The sequence below is a fragment of the Arachis ipaensis genome, chromosome B03 (genome assembly GCF_000816755.2).
Source record: "Arachis ipaensis cultivar K30076 chromosome B03, Araip1.1, whole genome shotgun sequence".
NCBI classification, from domain to species: domain Eukaryota; kingdom Viridiplantae; phylum Streptophyta; class Magnoliopsida; order Fabales; family Fabaceae; genus Arachis; species Arachis ipaensis.
In genome coordinates this window covers 134,440,171-134,461,222 of record NC_029787.2, presented here as the reverse complement: position 1 = coordinate 134,461,222, position 21,052 = coordinate 134,440,171, and the positions used below count along the sequence as shown (strand labels likewise).

Here is a 21,052-nt window from a genome sequence, read left to right as displayed (position 1 = left end):
TAGAAAAATTTATAAATTTTTTTTTCAAATGATATAGTGCCTAATCTTAGAAAATAATACAAGGCCATTAATCTAAGACAAAAGGTGGTTGACAAAAAATCCATAATGAGCAAAGAAAGTGAAAAGTCATCGTAAGAGAATAAAAAGCAAGCAAAAAACGTGCACCACCCCGAATGCCAAAAGAAGATGCAGATCATACATTCAGGATTTCATTCTGACAAAGGTTGCAAAAGAAGAGTCAACAACAACAATACTTAAAATTTCTGGAAGTGTTAAAAAAAATACAAATCAATATCTCATTCGCAGAAGTCTTGTAGTAAATGCTTCTGTATGCAAAGTTTATGAAAGAATTACTTACTAAGAAGAAAATTCTGAAGGAAGATCAGACAGTAGTTCTCACCAAATAATACAGTGCTATTATTCAAAGAAAATTGCCACAAAAATTGAAAAATTTTGAGAGCTTTCAAATTTTATACACTATTGAAGATATCACTATTGAAAAAGTATTATGTAATCTAAGAGTAAGCATCAACTTAATGTCATTATCTATGATAAAGCAGTTGCAAATTGAAGAAGCAAAGGCCACAAGGATATCCCTCTAGCTAGCGGATATATCAATAAATTTTTTTTATGGAGTGGTAGAAAATTTATTGGTCAAGGTGAAAAATTTTAACTTTTCTACAAACTTTGTGATCCTTGACACAGAAAAAGATGGGAGTGCTTCATTCTTAGCCACTGGATGTGCACTCATATATGTTCAGAAGGAAGAGCTAACATTAAGAATCCATAATGAACAAATAATCTTCAATGTCTTCAAAACTATGCAATATCCAAGAAACAGAAAGTGGTATAAAAGTTGACTTAATTGATTCATTAGTGCAAGAGGTTATTAAAGAAGAATTCTTCCTCAACTCTAGTGGAAGCTTCTCAAACTCCATTCTTGGAAGCAACCAAAGAGTTTCCTGAAGAAGATGATTTAGTCTAGCTAAGGAAAGCTATTGCTACCTTTTTTTCAAGAGGAGGGTGAACCACTATATGATACTTGAAAAAGATATAAAAAGTTGTTAGAAAAAAATTCACACCATGCCCTACTTAAGTGGCCCCTAGTCCAATTCTTTTATGATGGGTCTCTTAAGCCTCAAAGATGATGATTAATTTATCGGCTAAAAATTTCCTATAAAAAAGAACAGCGGACGAGGCATGGACAGTGATACAAGAAATGGTTAAAAAACTCAGGAGGAAAGGCAACAAGGAATTGGATAGTACATATTTAACGAGGGATGGTACTGGAAGGTGCTGTGAAACTTCCCAATCTCTAACCTAGAAGGGTTAACATCAAGCTAGTGACGATAAAAAAACACTTGTTGACCCAAGAGTGATTAGTTTCTTTTCCTTTTCTTTTCATTCCATATTTGCATCATTCTTCTTCTTCTGCATGCATCATTCATCTTTTGTTTACGTTTTTATTTTATATATAAAAAAAACTCATGCATACATGCACTATCACGTAACATTTTCAGCATTTTATTCTCCCTCTATACTCTTCATCACTTTGTTATATGGCCAAACTCTAAATTTGGTGTTATGACTAAAACCAAGAATGGGATAAAGATAGCAACAAGGATGAATAATAACTATAATGATTGTGTATGTGACGGAGAAAAATTGTCGGTTCGAAATTGTCACAAAAATAATTTTGTTGAAATATAGATTCAAACCAATAGACAACTTTCAATCAAAGTTTAATTTATTTGTCACTTAAGTCAAACCAATAAAAATCGAGAGTATTTAAACTTCGAGTCGTCTCTCAAAGAAATTGCAGAAAAGTGTGCATATTATTGGTTATGAAATATTTTTGGGGTTTTAGAATGATGAACGAAAAATGTAAATTGCAAGAAAGTAAAGTTAACAACTAAGATAATATAAATGCTAAAAAACATTCATGATAAGGATTAAGAGTTAAGGTTTCCTATCTAGCTCCTTGACCACAACATGGTAATTACAAAGGATTAATCCGTCATCCTCTAACATCGGGGTTAAGTCAAGTGGACATAATTGATCCTAAAATTAACTAACAATCCTAAATTACTAATCATACTGGACATCAATGATATCAAGGCACCTAAATCCTCAATCTCAAGGCAAGAGTGCTAAAATTTACTCTAAAACTAAACCAAATATTTTATCAAACACTTGGAAGGTATAAAATGAAAGCATGGTAAAATTGCAATAATAATAAAATATAAAGCTACCAAATACAAGATAACAATAATAACAACTCAATTAAACATCAATAAACATGAAAACATCAAATTGTATTAATGGAGATCAAAAGTAACAAGAGTTCATAAACATAAAAGTGATCAAATAAAAGAAATAACATGTAAAACTAAGAGAACCAAGATGTAATAATAAGAAATTGCAAGAAAAACTAAATCAAGGTAAGATCAAAACCTAAATTTAAGAGAAAATTAAGCTAATTCTAGAGAGAAGAGAGAGCTTCTCTCTCTAGAATATAACCTAAAACATGTTGCTAAACTAAACTTAATTGTTCTCCCTTTATTTCTTCTTGAATTTGGCCTTAAATACTTCAAAAGTGAGTGAGATAGTGTGTGACATGGATGAAAATAAGTGTGTGAATTCTAATTCTGCGTCCGGTTTAGAACACACACTAGCATTGAAAGCTATATCACAATTACACAAAAGAAGTATGCACTTCACTCATTCTAGTGTGCTAGATATACTTTGAATGAAACTTGTAAGTTAAAATAAACAAACAAGTAATAAAGAAGCATGAAAGCATTCAAGTAATAATCAAGTGATTGTGAAATGGATAATGAATGGAAATTGGTTGATGTGCAAGAAAATTTAACAGACCAAAAAACATTTGAAACTCACACATCAATCAATGACACACTTCAAAATTTTGTTCGCATTACCGAATTGATATGGAGTGGGACACATGGGTGCTATGCAACTTAAGAAAAGAAAGATAGAAGTTAAAATTAATCATATAGCAAGCATGATCCATATAACTTGAGAATTTCAAAAAGATGTTTCTAGGTAAACTTACAATCCAATTTCATAATTCCACAATATCGATGCATAAATTTGGTGATGTAAATAAAAATCAATCATAAACGAATATCACCTAACAAAAAATGCATCGATTATACACAATTACCATATAATAGATAATGAATTTAAGTTACATGGTAGCTAGGTACAACATGTAATTTAAAAAAATTATCTATTTCCTAGACACATTGTCTTTTTTCTATATTCGTATTCGTTTATTTTGTTATCCATATTTATCTATTATATCTCTATAAAATAACTAAAATGGATGGCTAAAAGTGATAGCAAATAATATTGTTTATTTTATATATAAATATATATAGTAGCTAGTTGTTATGATTAATGATATATATGGTGGCTAGTTGTTATGATTAATGATTTTTAATATACTTCTTTATTAACTTGCAAGTTGCAACTCCCTTGTAAGCTCATGCTAACGAATAATCCTGGATTCCTGGGTAACAATGTAATATAGTAAGACTATTATAGTGTAGTCTTCGTAAACTTGGTTTGTCACTTGATCGATCTGCGTACCAAAAACGTTGATTTGCCCTGAAAGGTATCAGTTTCAGTGTTGAATGAAAAGCAAGAGAGAGCAAAGATCGAAGAAGAGGAGAAATTGAAGAGAGAGAGAGAGAGAAGCTTTCTGTTCTGATTTTTGGTAAAGTGGAACTTGGATTCTAATTGCAACAACACAACTAACACACATTCAGCTAGCTATATAAGCTGAGCCTAATGACAGCTTGCACTTGCAACTAATTCTGCTGAGTCAGCTTGGCTTAACTAACTTAGCAACTGATTCAGTTTCAGCTCAATCACTACTCTATCATGCACCCTGCTATCTGTTTTCATTGTGTTGCTCAACACTTGCTCTGCCATACACTCTGCTGCTGAGGTCTTTTGGTTTGCTGCCATTCTGCAAAACTCCTTTATCACTAGGCATGGTTGGCTCATGGACTGTTCCTGCTGTCCCTTCAACACTACACAACAAATTTTGCTCAACATTCAGCCTTGCTCTAGCAGTTTCAAACATTCCAGAGGCAATTGCCTTTGTTAGAATGTCTGCCAACTGAACAGACCCTGGAATATGGCTAACATGTACTACTTTCTTCGTTACATAGTCCCTCACAAAGTGAAGATCAGTTTCAAAGTGTTTAGACTTTGAATGCAGGATGGGGTTGGCTGCTAAAAGTACAGCACTCAGGTTATCGCAGTATATGGTGGGAGTAGAAGCTGTGGCCCTTAGCTCACTCAGCAGGCTCTTGATCCATATAAGTTCTGCAACCAGATCCGCCATAGCTCTGTATTCAGCCTCTGTGCTTGACCTGGCCACCACAGATTGCTTCTTAGAGGACCAGGATACCAGGTTTCTTCCTAAGAAGACACACATACCACCAGTCGATTTCCTATCATCAGGGTCTCCTCCCCAGTCCGAATCACAGTAGGCTGTGATGTTCAACACGTCATTCTTACGGAGATGTAGCCCATATTTGATTGTTCCACTTGCATACCTGAGGATTCTTTTAACCAGTTTCCAATGCGATTCCAACGGGTCTTGCATGAACTGTGAGAGTTTGCTTACAGCATAGGCGAGCTCTGGTCTTGTAACGGTCAGATACTGAAGACTTCCTACCACTGAACGATAAAGTGCTGGCTCATCAAACCTGTCACCACCAAACTGAGATATTTTCAGTGATGATGGGAGAGGTGTTTTACAAGGCTTGCAGTTTGTCATACCTGCCTTTTCTAGTAAATCATTAACGTATTTTTCTTGGCTGAGTAGTAATCCACCACCTTTAGTCTTGCTAACCTGAATGCCTAGAAAATAATGAAGATCCCCCATATCCTTGAGTGCAAACTTGCAATTCAACTGGTTCACTACAGCCGTTATAGCACTTGTTGAGCTTCCAGTGATGATCACATCATCTACATACACAAGCACAAAGGTGGTAGCATTGGTATCAAATTTTGTGAAGACTGAAACATCAGAGGCTGTGGCAGTGAATCCAAGCTGATGCAGAGCTGTAGACAGCTTATGATACCAGGCCCTCGGAGCCTGTTTCAGGCCATACAACGCCTTGGTAAGTTTGCATACCAGCTTCCCATCACCCTGCACATAGCCCTGTGGCTGTCGCATATACACATCTTCAAGTAACTCTCCATGCAAAAATGCATTGTTGACATCCAATTGTCTAATTGACCAATTGTTTGCCAAGGCAAGTGTCAAGACTACCCTGATTGAAGTTGCTTTGACTACCGGACTATAGGTCTCTGTGAAATCAAACCCAGGCCTTTGAGAGAAGCCTTGAGCGACCAGCCTGGCCTTGTACTTCTGTAGTGTGCCATCAGAGTTGTACTTAACTCTAAAGACCCACTTGCTGCCAATAGCTTCTCGGTTCTCTGGTAAAGGTACAAGCTGCCATGTCTTGTTCTTAAGCAGGGCTTGATACTCATTGTCCATGGCTTCTTTCCATTTCGGATCAACCATTGCCTCTCGCACTGACCGTGGCTCTACTGCAGCATGATAAACCTTTGGTCGAAGACTGCCAGTTTTGCTTCGGGTGATCATAGGGTGTATGTTTTGAGTACTAGGCACAGGTTCACAACTTGGAAGAACAGTTTCTAGATCTGAGATTGGGACTGGGATAGGTGTGGCTGAGGGCGCTCTCTGAGGGATGAGAAGTGAAGATGCAGTGGGAGGAATTGAGGCTGGGGATGAAGCTGAAGGTGAGTGGCAGGTGACAGAAGCTTGAGAGCAGGGTTGAGAAGAGTGTTGAAAGGTTTCTGAGTGACTTGTGACATGTGATGGAGGCAGGGGTCTTGGTGAAGAGTGAGTGGTTTGAGTTTGTGGAGGTAAGTGAGGGCTGGGAATCAATGGAATGGATGGCATTGGTGTAATTGTCTCAGACTTGTTCTGCTCATCAGTGTCATTCACGAGGTGTTTTCCAGTTTTGAAGGGAAACTGCACTTCATTGAACACCACATTTCGTGTGATCACCACTTTTCCTTCTGGTGTAAGGCATTTGTACCCTTTGTGAGCAGTACCATACCCCAAGAACACACCCCTCCAGCTCCAACCTCAAGCAAAAATTCAAATACAGTTGATTTTATAGAAAATTAATAATTAAAAATTATTAAATAATAATTTAATAAAATTTATTAAATTATTTAATAATTTTTAATTATTAGTTTCATATAAAATTAATTAGACCTGTACTTCGTCTATTTTTAATTGGATTCAACTCTAAACTAAAGTAACACTTGCTAATCACCGCATTTCTTTTGTAATTAAATGGAATTATATATTTTATTTGACACATGCTTAGTGTGGAAACGAGGGAAGGGTTACTATAAAGTTGACGCAAGTGGCCGAGGCAGAGTTTACTGTACACATCGCCGAATGTGCTCACGTGGACCTTCTTGGTTTAATCATGTGCAGCCTCGACAAGGATCTTCCACTTTTCATTTCTCATTTAATTTATTTATTTATATATCAACTTTTTATGTTACAACTTACGAATATTAAAAGATGAATATTCATCTCGATTTTTGATATTTAATTTTATAAAATTGATTTTTTTTATTAATTATTTTTTTATAGTATATTTCAAAAAATTAATCAATTTTATAAAAATAAAAATTAAAAATAAAAAAAATTGAAAATTTCGTTATTTTTCGAAATAATTACAAACATCGTTTAAGAATTTTTCAATATTAAATCTTAAGATATTTATGTTTAATTTTATATCTTAATAAGGCTTGTTTGGAACACTCGTTCTAGATTCTAGCATTAGGCGGGCCATTAGCTTCAGCCGACCATTTGGAACCTTCACTTATTATTGATAACTGCATTTGGTTTATACTTGTTATTCTTAGTTAGTTAATAAATTGTTTCGATGTATTGCCAATGGGTTATAATTCAAATGGTATAGTCTCTCCATATTTAATTAAGAGGTTGCGGATTCAAATTTTTTATTTTTGATAAAAAAAAATTGTTTTTATTAATATATATTTAATTAAAAAACTAAATTAATACTTAGTAGGATATTGCTTATAATATTAATCACAATTCACAAATCACAATTGGTTCGTCCGAATACTAGGGAGGCCGAGCTTAAGCGCTTCCGAGTGAGTCGCCACCGAGGAGGACGAGTTTTATGTCGGTCGAAGTCAAACACCGCGGCGGGAATACCTGCACAAGATACTCCGACGCTCAAGTCAATAATGATTCTCAGTGAGTGAGTTTAAAGTAAAGAGTAGAAGATTGAGAGTGATAGAATCTGAACCCTAACCGAGGATCTTGGCTCGATTTTATAGGAGTTGTTTTTACCCGTTTAGTGGATAAGTCCTAGTTTGTAGGTTGGTTACATTATTCTGTTTTGGTGCTATAAACTAATTGAGCACGTTTCTTATTTTCAACTGGGTGATGCCGTTTCAGTCCTGCTCTCCTGCCGAGCTTTTCGGGCGATTGATACGGGACCGAGCTTTTTGGCTCACGTGCCGAGCTTATTGCGCAACCGAGGATAAGGGTGACGTATCATAGCCCCCAAGCTTGCCTTGGTGCAGACAGGGCTAAGGCGAGCTTTCGGACCAAGAGTACTGAATCCTCGGTTGCTGACTTTGCTTGTCGTATATGGTCCTTGTAGCCCCCAAGCTCGGCTTAGTTCTGCTGAGAATGCAGAACGTTTTGAGTGGCTTCATACTTTGCGCCAGTGTGAAGTGATTGATGTGAAAATCGCTCCGCTTCTCTAGGTGCCCCTATCCATTGGTTTTTGTAGTGGTTTTAATGCTTCCTCTTTCTTGCCAATCTGAAGTAAATGCATAGGGTTAGTAACCGTTTCTCTTGTGGAACTTATGTTATTTGCACTTTCTTTTTCTTTCCAAACTGCTGTATTTTGGGATAAAGGTCATTTTCTTCTCCTTGTCCGAAAGAATGAGCAAGCAAGGTCAGTGCTGATTCTTTCCTTCTTTCTTCTTCATCTTCTTGCTTTTTTCTTTCGTTGCTCTTGATGGAGAACTGTAATGTGGGTAGTTCATATGATTGGGTTGACGTTAGAGTGAGAGAGCGCCAGTCCCAGTTTGATGATGAAGAATCTGTGAAGCTATTGGGGTCGGGTATTTGGGTTAGGCCTGGTAGTGATGTTAAGATTGAGTTGTTACCTTGTGGGAAGGAGGATCGTGTTTGTGATCGATTAGATGACTGGTCGTATTTTTATATGTATAGTTGTCTTTTTACAGAGCTGGGGGTAAGGCTTCCTTTTACCGATTTTGAGTGTGGTGTTTTGTACTGGTTGAACTGCGCCCCAACCCAATTGCATCCTAACTCATGGGGTTTCGTTCGAGCTTTTGAGGTTTTGATGGAAATTTTAGAGTATCCGCCGTCTCTTAGGTTGTTTTTCTCCTTATTTCAAGCGAAGGGGGTGAATAGAGGTTTGTGGGTGAATCTTAGTAGCTATCCTCGTCGGGCAGTATTTAGTCTATACAAGTCTTCATTTAAGGATTTCAAATTGATGTTTGTTAAGGTTAGGAGTATTCCCGAGGACTTTCCCTTTTACTTGAATGAGCATTTGGTTGAAAGGTTTCCTTTGTTTTGGTGTACCGAGCCTTACCAGGCATTGGATGTAGATGATAGGTCACTGGATGATGATATTATCATGGATTTCTTGTTTAAGTCTCTGGGTCCGAAGGGTTTGTTGTCAGTTGCCGAGATGTTAAAATGGAATACCGATAGGCAGGCTGTGTATAATCATATAGGTAATTGTGTTTTGTTATGTTTGTTTCGTATTTCTGCTTTATTCTGTCGTTTCTGATTTGATTGTTTGTAATTTGCAGCCGAGAAAGCTCCTGCAATTACTACTGCAGGGTTGAAGTCCTACTTCACCCAACGTAAGAAAAGTGAAAAAGAAGTTTCTTCCAATATGGGGAAGGGGCCTGCTGCTATGATAGCCCAGTATGGTCCTGGGTCGAGGTCTAAGCGAAAGAGAGGACAAGCCAAAGGTAGCCTTGCCGAGGTGCTGGATGTTAAGGGGGAGTCATCGCTGATACTACAAATGGTTGAATCCGCTTATGAATCGCAAAAGAGACTTCATGGGTATGACAAGAACGAGCATGGCAGATCCTTATGGGCAAAGCTTTATCCTTTTGGCGTTATGGCTAACGAGCTTTGCTGCTTCCCTGATGACATAAAGATGATTGACGAAGTTGGCCGAGCAGGTGTCAGCTGATTTCTTCAGGTATAAGTTATTTTGTTCTTGTGACTTTTAGTTGATGTCACTTATTTACCTGTTTTACTTACTTGTAGGTGATTGGTGCTCGGATCGTTGCTATTGGCCGGGCACAGGAGCTTGCCTTGGATCGGGAGGAGAAGGAAGCTTCTCGGGTGGAAGAATTGTCTGGGATCATCCAGGAGAAAGATCAAAGGATTGCCGAGCTCTCTGTTTCCATGGAGAAGAAAGATTTGGAATTGGCAGATGAGCGAAAGCTCCAGAAGGCTTCGTCCGACAAGTTGAAGGTTGTGGAATCCAAGAATGAGCAACTCTCTGCTCGGATCAAGGAGTTGGAAGGCGGGATCTATGAGACCTTTGCTCAAGGGTTTGACCGCGCTGTTTCCCAGGTCAAGGTGTTGTATCCAGAAGCTGATCCTTCAAAACTTGACATCATGAAGGTAGTCGTGAACGGTGAACTTGTGGAAGATGAGGGTGTTGCTGGAAGTGAGAGTGAGGGATCCAGCATAGGTGATAAGGCAGAGTAGGCCTTAGCATTTGTTTATTTTGTATATGGTGTAGTAGGATTGCAACTTGTGGCTGTTTTGCCTTTGTTGAACTGTTTCGAGTATTGTATTTGGTAATGATATTTTGGGTTCCGAGCATATAGCTCGGTTTGAAAATGACTTATGCTGTTTAAGGAAATTTGATATTTTGATAAGTTATAATGGTATGTCGTTATTGAAAAACGATTGAATGTGTGTATTGAAGGTGGCGTTAGCTACCCTTTGTCCGATTAAATTGTCAACAAGGAGAGCTGAAGCTCTAATGTAGGGCTTGTGTTTAAATGAGCCTTTAAGATTTCGCGTAAATAATTTGGTGATTGCTCGTGTTTGATTACATTTCTCCGAGTATTATGCTCGGAATGCGCATGTTGATTTCCAAGTATGAAGCTCGGAATAATTTTGAATGTTCATGTATGGCAACGGCCGCTGTAAAAATGTCTTGATTTGTAACACAAGGTATATCGGCGTAATGATTTGTGGCGTCCGGCCTTGTTAAAACCCTTTCCGAGTAAAACCCATGTGTTTTGGGAGAAAACCATCGGAGGGGAAAAAGAGTACCATCATTCGCGATCTTGCAGACTACATCATGACTGGTATTCCCTTAGAGAGGAGACGTTCCATGTTCCTGGAAGTTGATCTCCTTTAAGGGTTTCTAGTTTGTAAGCTCCCTTTCCGAGGTTTTGAAGAACTCGGAAAGGTCCTTCCCAATTTGCTGCTAATTTGCCATGTGTTGGAGGTTTTCCGAGCTTCCTTTGTTCGTCTAAGTACGAGGTCTCCATTGTTGAAAGACCTGTGAACTACTCTTTTATTGTGTCTTCGTTCTAGGTATTATTTTCTGGCTCGCTGCTTTATGGTGGAAATGTCTCTTTCTTCCTCTACAAGATCCAACTCGGTTGTACGAGCTTGTAGGTTATTCGATTGATTATAGAGCTCGGTCCTTAGTGTTGGGACGCTGACCTCTACTGGGATGAGTGCTTTCGCGCCATATACTAGCTTGAAAGGAGTTTCTCCTGTGGCAGATTGAATGCTGGTATTGTAACTCCATAGAAATTCGGGGATGAGGTCAGCCCATTCTCCTTTAGCTTCGCCGAGCTTTTTCTTTAACCCCTACAAGATAATTTTCTTAGCTGATTCAACTTGTCCGTTAGTTTGTGGGTGCTCTACTGAGCTGAAGTGATGTTTGATGTTAAAATTTGTTAGAAAAGCAGCGAGCTTATGATCTGTAAATTGTCTCCCGTTATCCGAGATTATCTCCCTTGGGATACCAAATCTGCATATGATATTTTTTCATAAAAAAGATCGCACTTTTTCTGCTGTTATATGCGCTAGTGGTTGTGCTTCTATCCACTTAGAGAAATAGTCTATTGACACTAAGAGGAACTTTACCTGGCCTGGCACTTTCGGGAAAGGTCCGAGGATGTCCAATCCCCACCTATCGAAAGGCCAGCTTACCTCTATGGTATGGAGTTCCTCGGCCGGGGTCTTCGAGAGGGTGGCGTGCTTTTGACAATTATCACATGCCTTTACTTTTGAGATGCAGTCCTGTTTTATCGTCGGCCAGTAGTATCCTATTCGCAGAATCTTTGCTGCTAATGCTTGGCCGCCGATATGGTTGCCGCAGACTCCTTCGTGTGTTTCAGCCATGACATCCTTAGCTTCCTCGATGCTGATGCATTTTAGAAGTGGTTGGGAGTGTCCTCGTCTGTATAGGGTGTTTCTGAGTTTTGTGTAAAAACTTGCTCTCCTCCGAAAGAGCGGTAAGTTCGGCTCATCATCTGGTACTGCCCCAGTGGTGATGTAATTGAGGAAAGGTGTTCGCCAATCTGGGACCTGTATAATACTCAGAATTGTGTCCTGCTCAAAACTCGGTTTGTCAAGTGTTAGCTGGGACAATGCCGATGTGTTTTCGGCTTGCCGAGTTGTGGCTAACTTAGATAACACATCGGCCCTGGTGTTTTGTTCTCGGTTTACATGAATAATGTCAAATTTGTTAAATTTTGAAATTAGATCATTTGTTATGAGCCAATATTTCTCTAACAAAGGATCTTTTACCTGGAATTCGCCCTTTATTTGATGTACCACTAATGAAGAGTCGCAGTAAGCTGTTAATCGAGGTATTTGTAGTTGTAGGGCGAGCTTTAGTCCAGCGAGTAGGGCCTCATATTCCGCCTGATTGTTGCTTGCTTTGAAGCGGAACTGCAGTGACTGCTCAGCCACTACTTTGTCTCCTTCCTTCAGTAGTATCCCTGCTCCACTGCCTTCTTTGTTTGATGCTCCATCCACATGTATGCTCCAATTGACCTCTGTATTTTGTGTGTCATTAGTCATTTCCGATATAAAGTCGGCTAGCACCTGTGACTTCAGTGTTTTCCTTGGTTCGTACTGAATATCGAACTCGGAGAGCTCGATCGCCCATTTTATTAGTCTGCCGGCGAGCTCGGGTCTGGTTAATATCTGCCTTAGCGGTTGGTCTGTTCGTACTATGATTGTGTGGCCCTGGAAGTAGTGTCGCAGTCTTCTTGCCGTGGTGATTAGTGCTAGTGCCAGTTGTTCTATCTTCAGGTACCTTATTTCTGTTGGTTGTAGCACCCTACTGATGAAGTATACTGGGTTTTGCTTTCTTCCTGTTTCTGTTACTAATACCGAGCTTATAGCATGGTTAGATACTGATAGGTATAAACACAATGGCTTACCTGTCTCTGGTCTTTGGAGGATTGGCGGTGATGTTAGGTGCTGTTTGAGTTCGGTAAAAGAGTTCTCACATTCGTCTGTCGAGGTGAACTTCTTGCCTTTAGAGAATGTCTGGAAAAAATGATAAGATCGGTTTGCCACTGCAGGTAGGAAACGTGATAAGGCAGCTATTCGTCCTGCTAGTTGCTGGACTTCTTTTACCGTCTTTGGGCTTGTCATTTCAGTACGGCTTTGCATTTTTCTGGGTTGGCTTCGATGCCTCGAGACGTTAACATGAATCCAAGGAACTTCCCTCCTTGTACTCCGAACGCACATTTGTCCGGATTGAGTCTCATGTTATATGCTCGGAGTTGTTTGAAGATTTCTACTAAGTCGTCACAGTGTGACCCCTGCATAGGTGTTTTTGCTACCATATCGTCTACATAGACCTCCATATTGCGGCTTATCTGTTGTTGGAATACTTTGTCCATTAGCCTTTGATATGTCGCACCTGCATTCTTTAGGCCAAAGGGCATTACCTTGTAACAAAAGTTTCCATGTTCTGTTATAAAAGCTGTTTTGCTTTGGTCTTCTGGGTGCATTAGAATCTGGTTATAACCAGAGTATGCATCCATAAAACTCAAAGCTTTGAAACCAGAGGCGTTATCAACTAATTAATCAATGCAAGGCAACGGATATGCATCTTTAGGGCAAGCTTTGTTTAAGTTTGTAAAGTCGACGCACATGCGCCATTTACCTGAGTTCTTCCTTACCATTACCACGTTGGATAACCATGTGGTGAAGCGAATTTCTCTGATGAAGCCTGCGTTGAGGAGCTTCTGGGTTTCTTCGAGTGCTGCTTGTTTTTTCTCCTCTCCGAGGTTCCTTTTCTTCTGTGCAACTGGTCGGACTGTTTTATCAATTGCTAACTTGTGGCATATGACTTCTGGGTTTATGCCGGGCATGTCGTCTGGTGTCCACACGAAAAGGTCGGCGTTTTTACGCAGTATGTGTATGAGTCTTGCTCGGTCTCCCCCCTCTAATGCTTTTCCTATATATGTGTATTGTTTGTCATCTTCTGTTAGTGTTATTTCTTGAAGGTTGTCCATCGGCCAAGGTCTTTCGCCGAGATCTTCCCTCGGGTCTAGGTCAGCTAGTGTCGCTGTGTCGGCAGAAGTGTGGATTGCTTGAACCTGGGGCCGAGTTTCTTGTTTTGTTTGGATTACTTTTAGACTAGCATTGTAGCACTGCCGAGCTTCTTGATGATCGACATATACCGTAGCTATCTGGTTCTCCTGCACTGGAAACTTGACATACAGGTGTAATGTGGATACCACCGCTCTGAATATATTCAGGGCGGGTCTCCCAATTATAATATTGTAAGGGCTATAGCAGTTTACTATTAGGTATTGAATATCAACTGACTTTGACATAGGAATTTCTCCCATTGTGGTCTTTAGCCATATGTGTCCCATGATGGGGACTCTCTCTCCGGAGAACCCAATTAGCTCTCCCGAGGAGGGCTGTATCAGTTTTTCTGATAATTTCATTTTTGTAAAAGTGGAATAAAACAAAACATCAGTGCTACTACCTGGGTCGAGCAACGTTTTTCTTACCAACAGTTCTCCGACCTGGATGGAAATTACCACTGGGTCGTCGAGGTTAGGGCTTGCCGATCTGAAGTCTGCTTGGTTGAAGGATATTGTGACGCCTGGGTCTTTGTCCTTCTTTGGCTGTATGGTTCCCTCGATTGCTAGCATCGTCCTGTAGCTTCGCTTTCTGGCCGAGCTTGTTTCTCCTCCGCCTGCGAATCCCCTGATATGTGGCTAATGACTCCTCTTGGTGGGTCAGGAGTCGTCCTCTCTTTTTTGTTATCATCGGCCACTGCTTGCTTGTGCTCTACCCTGTCCGAGTTTCCTCTTCTGCCTTTCCGGCTCTCGATGTATTTGTCCAAGAGCCTTTCCAGGAGGTCCTTCGCGACTATGCAGTCGTCCGTGGTGTGACCGAACTTCCGGTGGAAGGCACAATGTTTTGTCCTATCCACGAACCTTTGATCCTGGTAGTTTCCTGCTCGGGCTGGTGGCTTTATGATTTTGGCATTGAGGATTTCTCTGATGATGTTTTCTCTTCTGGTATTGAATCTGGTGTATGTGTTGTATTTTGACGTGGGCTTGGAAGGTTTCTTAGTGTCTCTGCTGCCTGGCGATCTGAAAGTTTTTTCTTCATCTCTCCGATGTGGTTGTTTGTTCGATTTTTGGGCTTCTCGGAGTTCTTCGATCTCCATTTGGCCTGCCGCCCTTTCTCGGAATTCCTCTAGCGTCTTTGGCTTTGTTATGGCAATGGTCTCCCGGAATTTGCCGGGCCTGAGGCCGGCCTTGAGAGCGTGCAGGTGAACGGCCGGGTCTAAGTCCTGGATCTCCATAGTAGCGTCAGCGAATCTGGTCATGTAATCCTTCAGGCTCTCGTGCTGACCCTGTTTGATGGTGCCGAGATAGCCCGATCCATGTACGTAGATTCTTGACGCGGCAAAATAATCAATGAATGATCTGGCGAGATCTTCAAAGGAGGAAATTGAACCTGCAGAAAGTTTAGAAAACCAGAGTAATGCAGCACCGTCGAGGTAGGTAGGGAATGCTCGGCAGAGGACGGGCTCATTATTAGGGCCGTTGAAGAACATCATTGATTGGAACTTCTTCACGTGGGCTCGGGGATCACCGAAGCCCTTGTATGGCTCTAGTGTGGTGGGCAGCGTAAAGTTTTTCGGCATCTGGTAATTTGTGATCTCCTCGGAGAAGGGGTTGTCGAGAGTGAGCTTCTCCTTTGGCGGAACGATGTTTAAAGGGTCTGTAGCGCCTTGAGCCGAGCCTTTGGAGCTTTCTCCATTGTTCTGTGTTGACAGCTCGGCTATTCTTCGTACTTCCGCCGGAAGCTCGGCGATTCGAGCCAGGAGGTCGTCTTGTGAGAGTTGTGGACTTTCCTTGTCAGCCATGTTCGAGGATCAGAAATCCTGTAAAATAGAGTAGAAGACTAGACAAAGGAAAAAAAAGTGGGGTTAGATGTATTCCGGGCTCCACGGTGGGCGCCAAGTGGTTCGTCCGAACACTAGGGAGGCCGAGCTTCAGCGCTTCCGAGTGAGTCGCCACCGAGGAGGAAGAGCTTTACGTCGGCCGAAGTCAAACACCGCGGCGGGAATACCTGCACAAGATACTCTGACGCTCTAGTCAATAATGATTCTCAGTGAGTGAGTTTAAAGTAAAGAGTAGAAGATTGAGAGTGATAGAACCTGAACCCTAACCGAGGATCTTGGCTCGGTTTTATAGGAGTTGTTTTTACCCGTTTAGTGGATAAGTCCTAGTTTATATGTTGGTTATATTATTCTGTTTTGGTACTATAAACTAATTGAGCACGTTTCTTATTTTCAACTGGATGATGCCGTTTCAGTCCTGCTCTCCTGCCGAGCTTTTCGGGCGATTGATACAGGACCGAGCTTTTTGGCTCACGTGCCGAGCTTATTGTGCAACCAAGGATATGGGTGACGTATCAACAATAAATAATAAAATATTAATATATTAAATTAGTTTTTTAACTAAAACCTTTATTTTAAATTCTGAGCTTTTATTCAACTTTGTTTTTCATAAAAGAAAGAACACAACTCAGACAAGCCTGTATTGTACTGTGCATTACTGCATTCCCGATTCTGCCATTTGTTCTACGACCAATAATTGAGATTTGAGAGGCATCCAAAATATTCATGTAAATAATTCTAACCTAGATGCATTAAAAAGAAAAGAAAAAGGTTTCTATCAATATATTAATATATATTTTTGAGTTACACGATCTAAGCCATTGATTTCTCACATGAATTGTTACACACTTACATAAGCCCTAGTTATATACTTATATGTAAATCGTGTTAAAATTAGTTGCATAATGGGACGCATTTTAATTTAGGGGCAACATTTTATAATGCCTGAATTGGAATATTAGAAAACAATGATATATTGAATAAATCAATAATAATTATTGAATCTTACTTCAAATTATAAACGTTTTTTTTTTTAAGGGAAATTCAGATTACTCGTTAATTCTTTTCTCCCTCATGAATGACAAGTGAAAATCTTTTTTATCTATAAGCTTTTATCATACCTATTCTATTTCAAGCTGATTAAATTATATTAGCCTCGCTCAAACAAGTTACGTTGGTCCTAAGTTAACACTTTATTTAAAGGATGTGTATAAACCAATGCTAGCTAAAAGTATATAATTTGCATTTCCGTTTGTTTCATCTAATTGATTATTCGCTAACTTTTGTTGACTTAATTGTACTTAAGTGATATCTCACTTAAAATTGGCATTGACTAATAAATCTTATTTTAACATGACGTTTAAGAAAATTATTAGTTGAAAATAAAAACTAGTTTAATTAATTTTAATAACTATCAATAATAAAGTAAAGTAGTATATCCAAAATCTAATTATGCGCGTTTTAGTCTTATATTTTTTAATAAAATAAATTCTGAGGAGAAATTATGTTAAAATAATCATAGACTTCTTTTGTTTTTAGTCAACATGAATTAAATATATGGTTGAAGAATTGGAATAATGCAGAAGAAAGGACAAAGGAGTGACAAATCTTGAAAAAAAGGAAGGTGCTAACGTGGCACGAACAAGTGCACCATATGATATGTGTGAACGTCCACGTGTCTGTTTCTGTTACTGTTTGTGGCTGCTCTCTGCTCTCTGCTCTGAATCACTGCGCCTTTCTCTCTCTCTAAATGGAACACCCATCCACTTTTTCAAATTAAAATGAACCGTTCCCTTATTCGTATTGCTATTGCTGTTGTTAACTTGTTATTGTATTCATATGCTTCTTCAGTCCCTGTAATGTAAGACTCTCCTTTCTTCCCTCTTTAATTTCAACTTCTTGTGATTCTAGTAATCAGTTAAGGAGAATATTTAATTATTTGGTTTAGCTTTTTTAAAAAGAGCTTTGCAGTATGTGGATTAAATTAATAGCATTAAGTATTATAGAATTAGATTAATATGATTACTGGTATGTGTGGTATGTTGCTGCCACTTTTTGAACTCTTTATTTCCATTTGTGGGTAGACTCACATTGCAACTTTGCTTTCTTTTTCTGAAAGCTTCTCAGATAATAAATATTGTAAGTAAAGGTGCAGATGATTTTCTTCTTTTGGTTTCTTCTTCTTCTTCATCCTCATGTCTGTGTGTCCTTTTTTGGTTTATCATCTTTTCTTCGGAAAACAAAAATGCCAAGAAAAACAAAAAAAAAAAAAGAAAAGCTAGCTAGGTTTTCATGAAATTTGCATTCAGTCCTCCATTCTCCCTCTCTTTCTTTCTCTGCTCATTGAGCTTCACTCACTGTGCTTTTTTTCAGGGTAAAGGGACCAGCACTTTCCCTATGTACTTGCAAATACTACGCTAATCCTTTGGTTTTCATATTTAAGTAGCTGATCAGAATAATTACTATGGTTTTTAGGCTTTAGCTTTATGATTGAAATGTCACAGTCAGCTAGATGGGTCATTCTCATTGGAGATCCATGAGATACACTTTAACACGAATCATTTTGTATTTGTATTGTTGTTTGTTGGGGTGGGGGGTCAAGATTCATTGGTTTTGGGTATTTATGATTCGGAGGTAGGTTGTTCCCCACCATAGATTTTGATGGGGAAAAATCGGAGTTTAAATCTGGCTTTGCTGCTATTGTTTTCTAACTTTGCAAGTTCTTGTCTGTCTATATTTCTTTCATCATAAGCTGGGTGGTTGTTGTTGTGGGGTCTCATTCAATGACCGACTACTTCTGACGTTGCTCTGTGATAACCATGAATTATTGGATTTTGAAAGCTTTCCAAAGGCAAGTTTTGGTAACTTGGAGGAAGAGATAAAACTTAAAAGGCATCACATCATAGGAAGAAAAACTATTTTTTCTTTTGGGTTTAATGGTGGGGACTGATTGTTATATATCACCTTGAGAATTATTGCCACTACACTACTACTGCCACGCCTCTCTGCCTCTCAACCACATGAATTAGATCTGCATAACACTCTTGTTTTCATTGAAAAAACTAGTTAATTTTGCCTTAGCAATTAGTAATGCCTTGATTGTATTAAATTTGTGGCAGTTTCACCAATTTTGGATGTTAATAAGTGCCCCTGTTAATGATTTATCTGCAAATGTGCACCTTGCTTTTGAGAATCATTGATTCAGTTTGTGTATGGTTTCTTTGAGATTGGTTTTTATTGTTTTTAAAGAGTTTGTATTACTCTTCCTTACTTCTATAGAAACTAACAGTAGAATTCTTTTGGATTGTGCCTNNGGAGTGGGAGCACCTGTTCTTCTCCAATGCAAAAGTAACCGAAAACCCCAAATTACAACCACCACCAGATTGGAGTGGTGAAGCAAATGGAGAAACCAATGTTGGGTTGTTGGACAATTCTGGTGGTAGTGGTTGCTCTGAGTCTGAGCTCATGAACCCATCTTCGTCAAGAAGCTCGAAATCTGCTTCCATCAATTCATCTTCCAATAGGGATAGCAAAACATCTATCTTCACCTTAGAAAGTTCCCAAGATGATTCCAGTGGTAAAAAAGAAGAGCTGGTTGAAAACTCTCATTCGCATGAGCCCCCTCCTGGCTCTGGCGAACCGTTGCTTACTCTAAAGCTTGGTAAACGCTTGTACTTTGAAGATGTTTGTCCGGGAAGTGATGCCAAGAAGAACCAGTCTTCCTCAGGTGCTCCGATTCAAGCTGTGAGTAGTGGAAAGAAATCTAAGTCCAATGCTCAGAACATGCAATATCCATGCTGCCAGGTTGAAGGTTGTGGCCTTGACCTCTTGTCAGCTAAAGATTATCATCGCAAACATAGAGTTTGTGAAAGTCATTCCAAGTCTCCAAAGGTGGTTATTGCTGGTTTGGAACGTCGATTTTGCCAGCAATGTAGCAGGTTTGCTTCTAAAAATAAATATCTGATTGTTTGATTAATGATAATGTTTCTCAGAGTGACATATTAGGATTTAAGCTAGTCAATCAAATACATTGCTTGTCTTTGGTAGGTTCCATGGTCTGTCAGAGTTTGATGAAAACAAAAGAAGCTGCAGACGGCGTCTTTCAGATCACAATGCACGGCGCCGGAAACCTCATCCTGAAACTGTCCAGTTAAATCCATCAGATTTGACTCCCTCGCCTTTTGGTATCACTCTCTCCGCCATATGACTATGACTGTTGCGTTGTGTTAGTCATCTTAGTTTGATCTATATATCTACTTCCTGCAGCATCTCAAACAACAAATTTTGTTTTCTTAATTAGTAGCTGATTCTGGTTTGCAATGGCTCCTTGTTTTACACTTTTAGATTTCTTCTTCCAGAAGAAATCTAAAAGTGTAAGCAAATTTTGAAATGGTTAACATAAGTTGTTAACGAGTTGATCTTGCAATTTTTGTGCAGCAGTTGGGAGGCAACAGATTAGCCCCTTCACTTATACAACGAGCGGAGCCGCGACCGCGAATACAGTTTGGCAAGACATGCGGCGGAGCAAGCAGCTCCCCCAGACGAAAGATTTTCTGTTGAAGGCTGTGAAAGGCAACAATGAGATACCAAGTATTGTGAGCATGGTGACAGAGGATGATTCCAAAGGCATTGCATTTGCAAGCAAGACTCTTATACTTTTAACAGATTGATTCAAACTCACTCTCTCTGATATTTCTTGTTTGTTTACCTGAGTCTTTATTTTCAGGTGTAGAGGATTCAACTACGTGCTCTGATACTCAAGATTTCCAGAGTGCTCTCTCTCTTCTGTCAACCGAGTCTCATCAGCCTCAGCGCTTGCCTCTTGCTTCCTCGGAATACTGGCACACTGATCAACACCCATTGGCTTCCACCATGTGGCTCACCTACCCAACTTGCGACGACACCATCACCAACCGCTCTCAGGAATTTCAGCTCTTACGAGAACCTTATGATTCTGCTTTTAGTTATCACCACTTGGATTAACAATCCTCTTTCACCCTCACTCACAAGGTTAGCTCCAAATTCTGAAAACTTGAGGTTGCACACATTTTGGGTTCTTATTCTTGCAGTTTTGCAGCTTTAGGCTTTTCTGCAAGCACACCAAGTCGCTAATTTGTTCCCCTTTTTTTTTATATAATTTTAACGCACTTTTGTTTTGCTGCCGGGGACAGAATGCTTTTATGAAACATTCTAAAAGATTAAATTAAGGTTTCATTCTTTAAAGAAAATTGCTTAATTATTTAATTCTTTTTATGCTTGTACTCTTAAACTTTTTTCGCGTTAGTAGTTTGCGATATCTTGAACTTCAATAATGTTTTCAAGAGTATTAAATATTTTCCATGCGTAAATAAGTGGAAACATTCCAATCAATTAAATTTTGAATGAGAAAGTATGTTAGCTTACATGGAGTACTTCATTTCTATTATTTGTAAAGCAAGTTTAATGTTTTACGAAGGAATGAAAATAATAATAATAAAAATAAAATGTTTTTTTTTCTTTAAAATTTGTTA

The 21,052-nt window shown here is 39.2% G+C and overlaps 3 protein-coding genes across 6 annotated transcripts; 1 reads left to right on the top strand and 2 right to left on the bottom strand.

Annotated features, from left to right (window-relative positions):
- Positions 10,676–12,757, bottom strand: LOC107633999. Its single transcript, XM_016337581.1, has 2 exons — positions 11,234–12,757; positions 10,676–10,954 (listed from the first exon to the last, which is right to left on the bottom strand). The coding sequence occupies exons 1-2, from the start codon at positions 12,755–12,757 to the stop codon at positions 10,676–10,678; spliced, it is 1,803 nt and encodes a 600-aa protein (XP_016193067.1).
- Positions 14,271–15,506, bottom strand: LOC107634000. The gene has a single exon (XM_016337582.1). It carries the CDS (start codon positions 15,504–15,506, stop codon positions 14,271–14,273), a length of 1,236 nt encoding a protein of 411 aa, XP_016193068.1.
- On the top strand, positions 18,857–20,781 carry LOC107634001 (squamosa promoter-binding-like protein 12; the record flags this gene model as incomplete). Of its 4 annotated transcripts, none has more annotated exon segments than XM_021120012.1 (4): positions 18,857–19,480; positions 19,590–19,726; positions 19,983–20,183; positions 20,269–20,781. In XM_021120012.1, coding segments are annotated over 4 exon segments (1,219 nt in total), but the record flags the coding sequence as incomplete, so codon positions are not given.

What these genes read in the sequence shown, in the direction of transcription:
- LOC107634000 (XM_016337582.1), bottom strand. Translation starts at nt 15,506, where the DNA reads ATGGCTGACAAGGAAAGTCCACAACTCTCACAAGACGACCTCCTGGCT.
- LOC107633999 (XM_016337581.1), bottom strand. Translation starts at nt 12,757, where the DNA reads ATGACAAGCCCAAAGACGGTAAAAGAAGTCCAGCAACTAGCAGGACGA. An exon ending in TCCCGAAAGTGCCAGGCCAG is followed by an intron (nt 10,955 to 11,233) that starts GTAAAGTTCCTC and finishes ATTATCTTGTAG; the next exon opens with GGGTTAAAGAAAAAGCTCGG.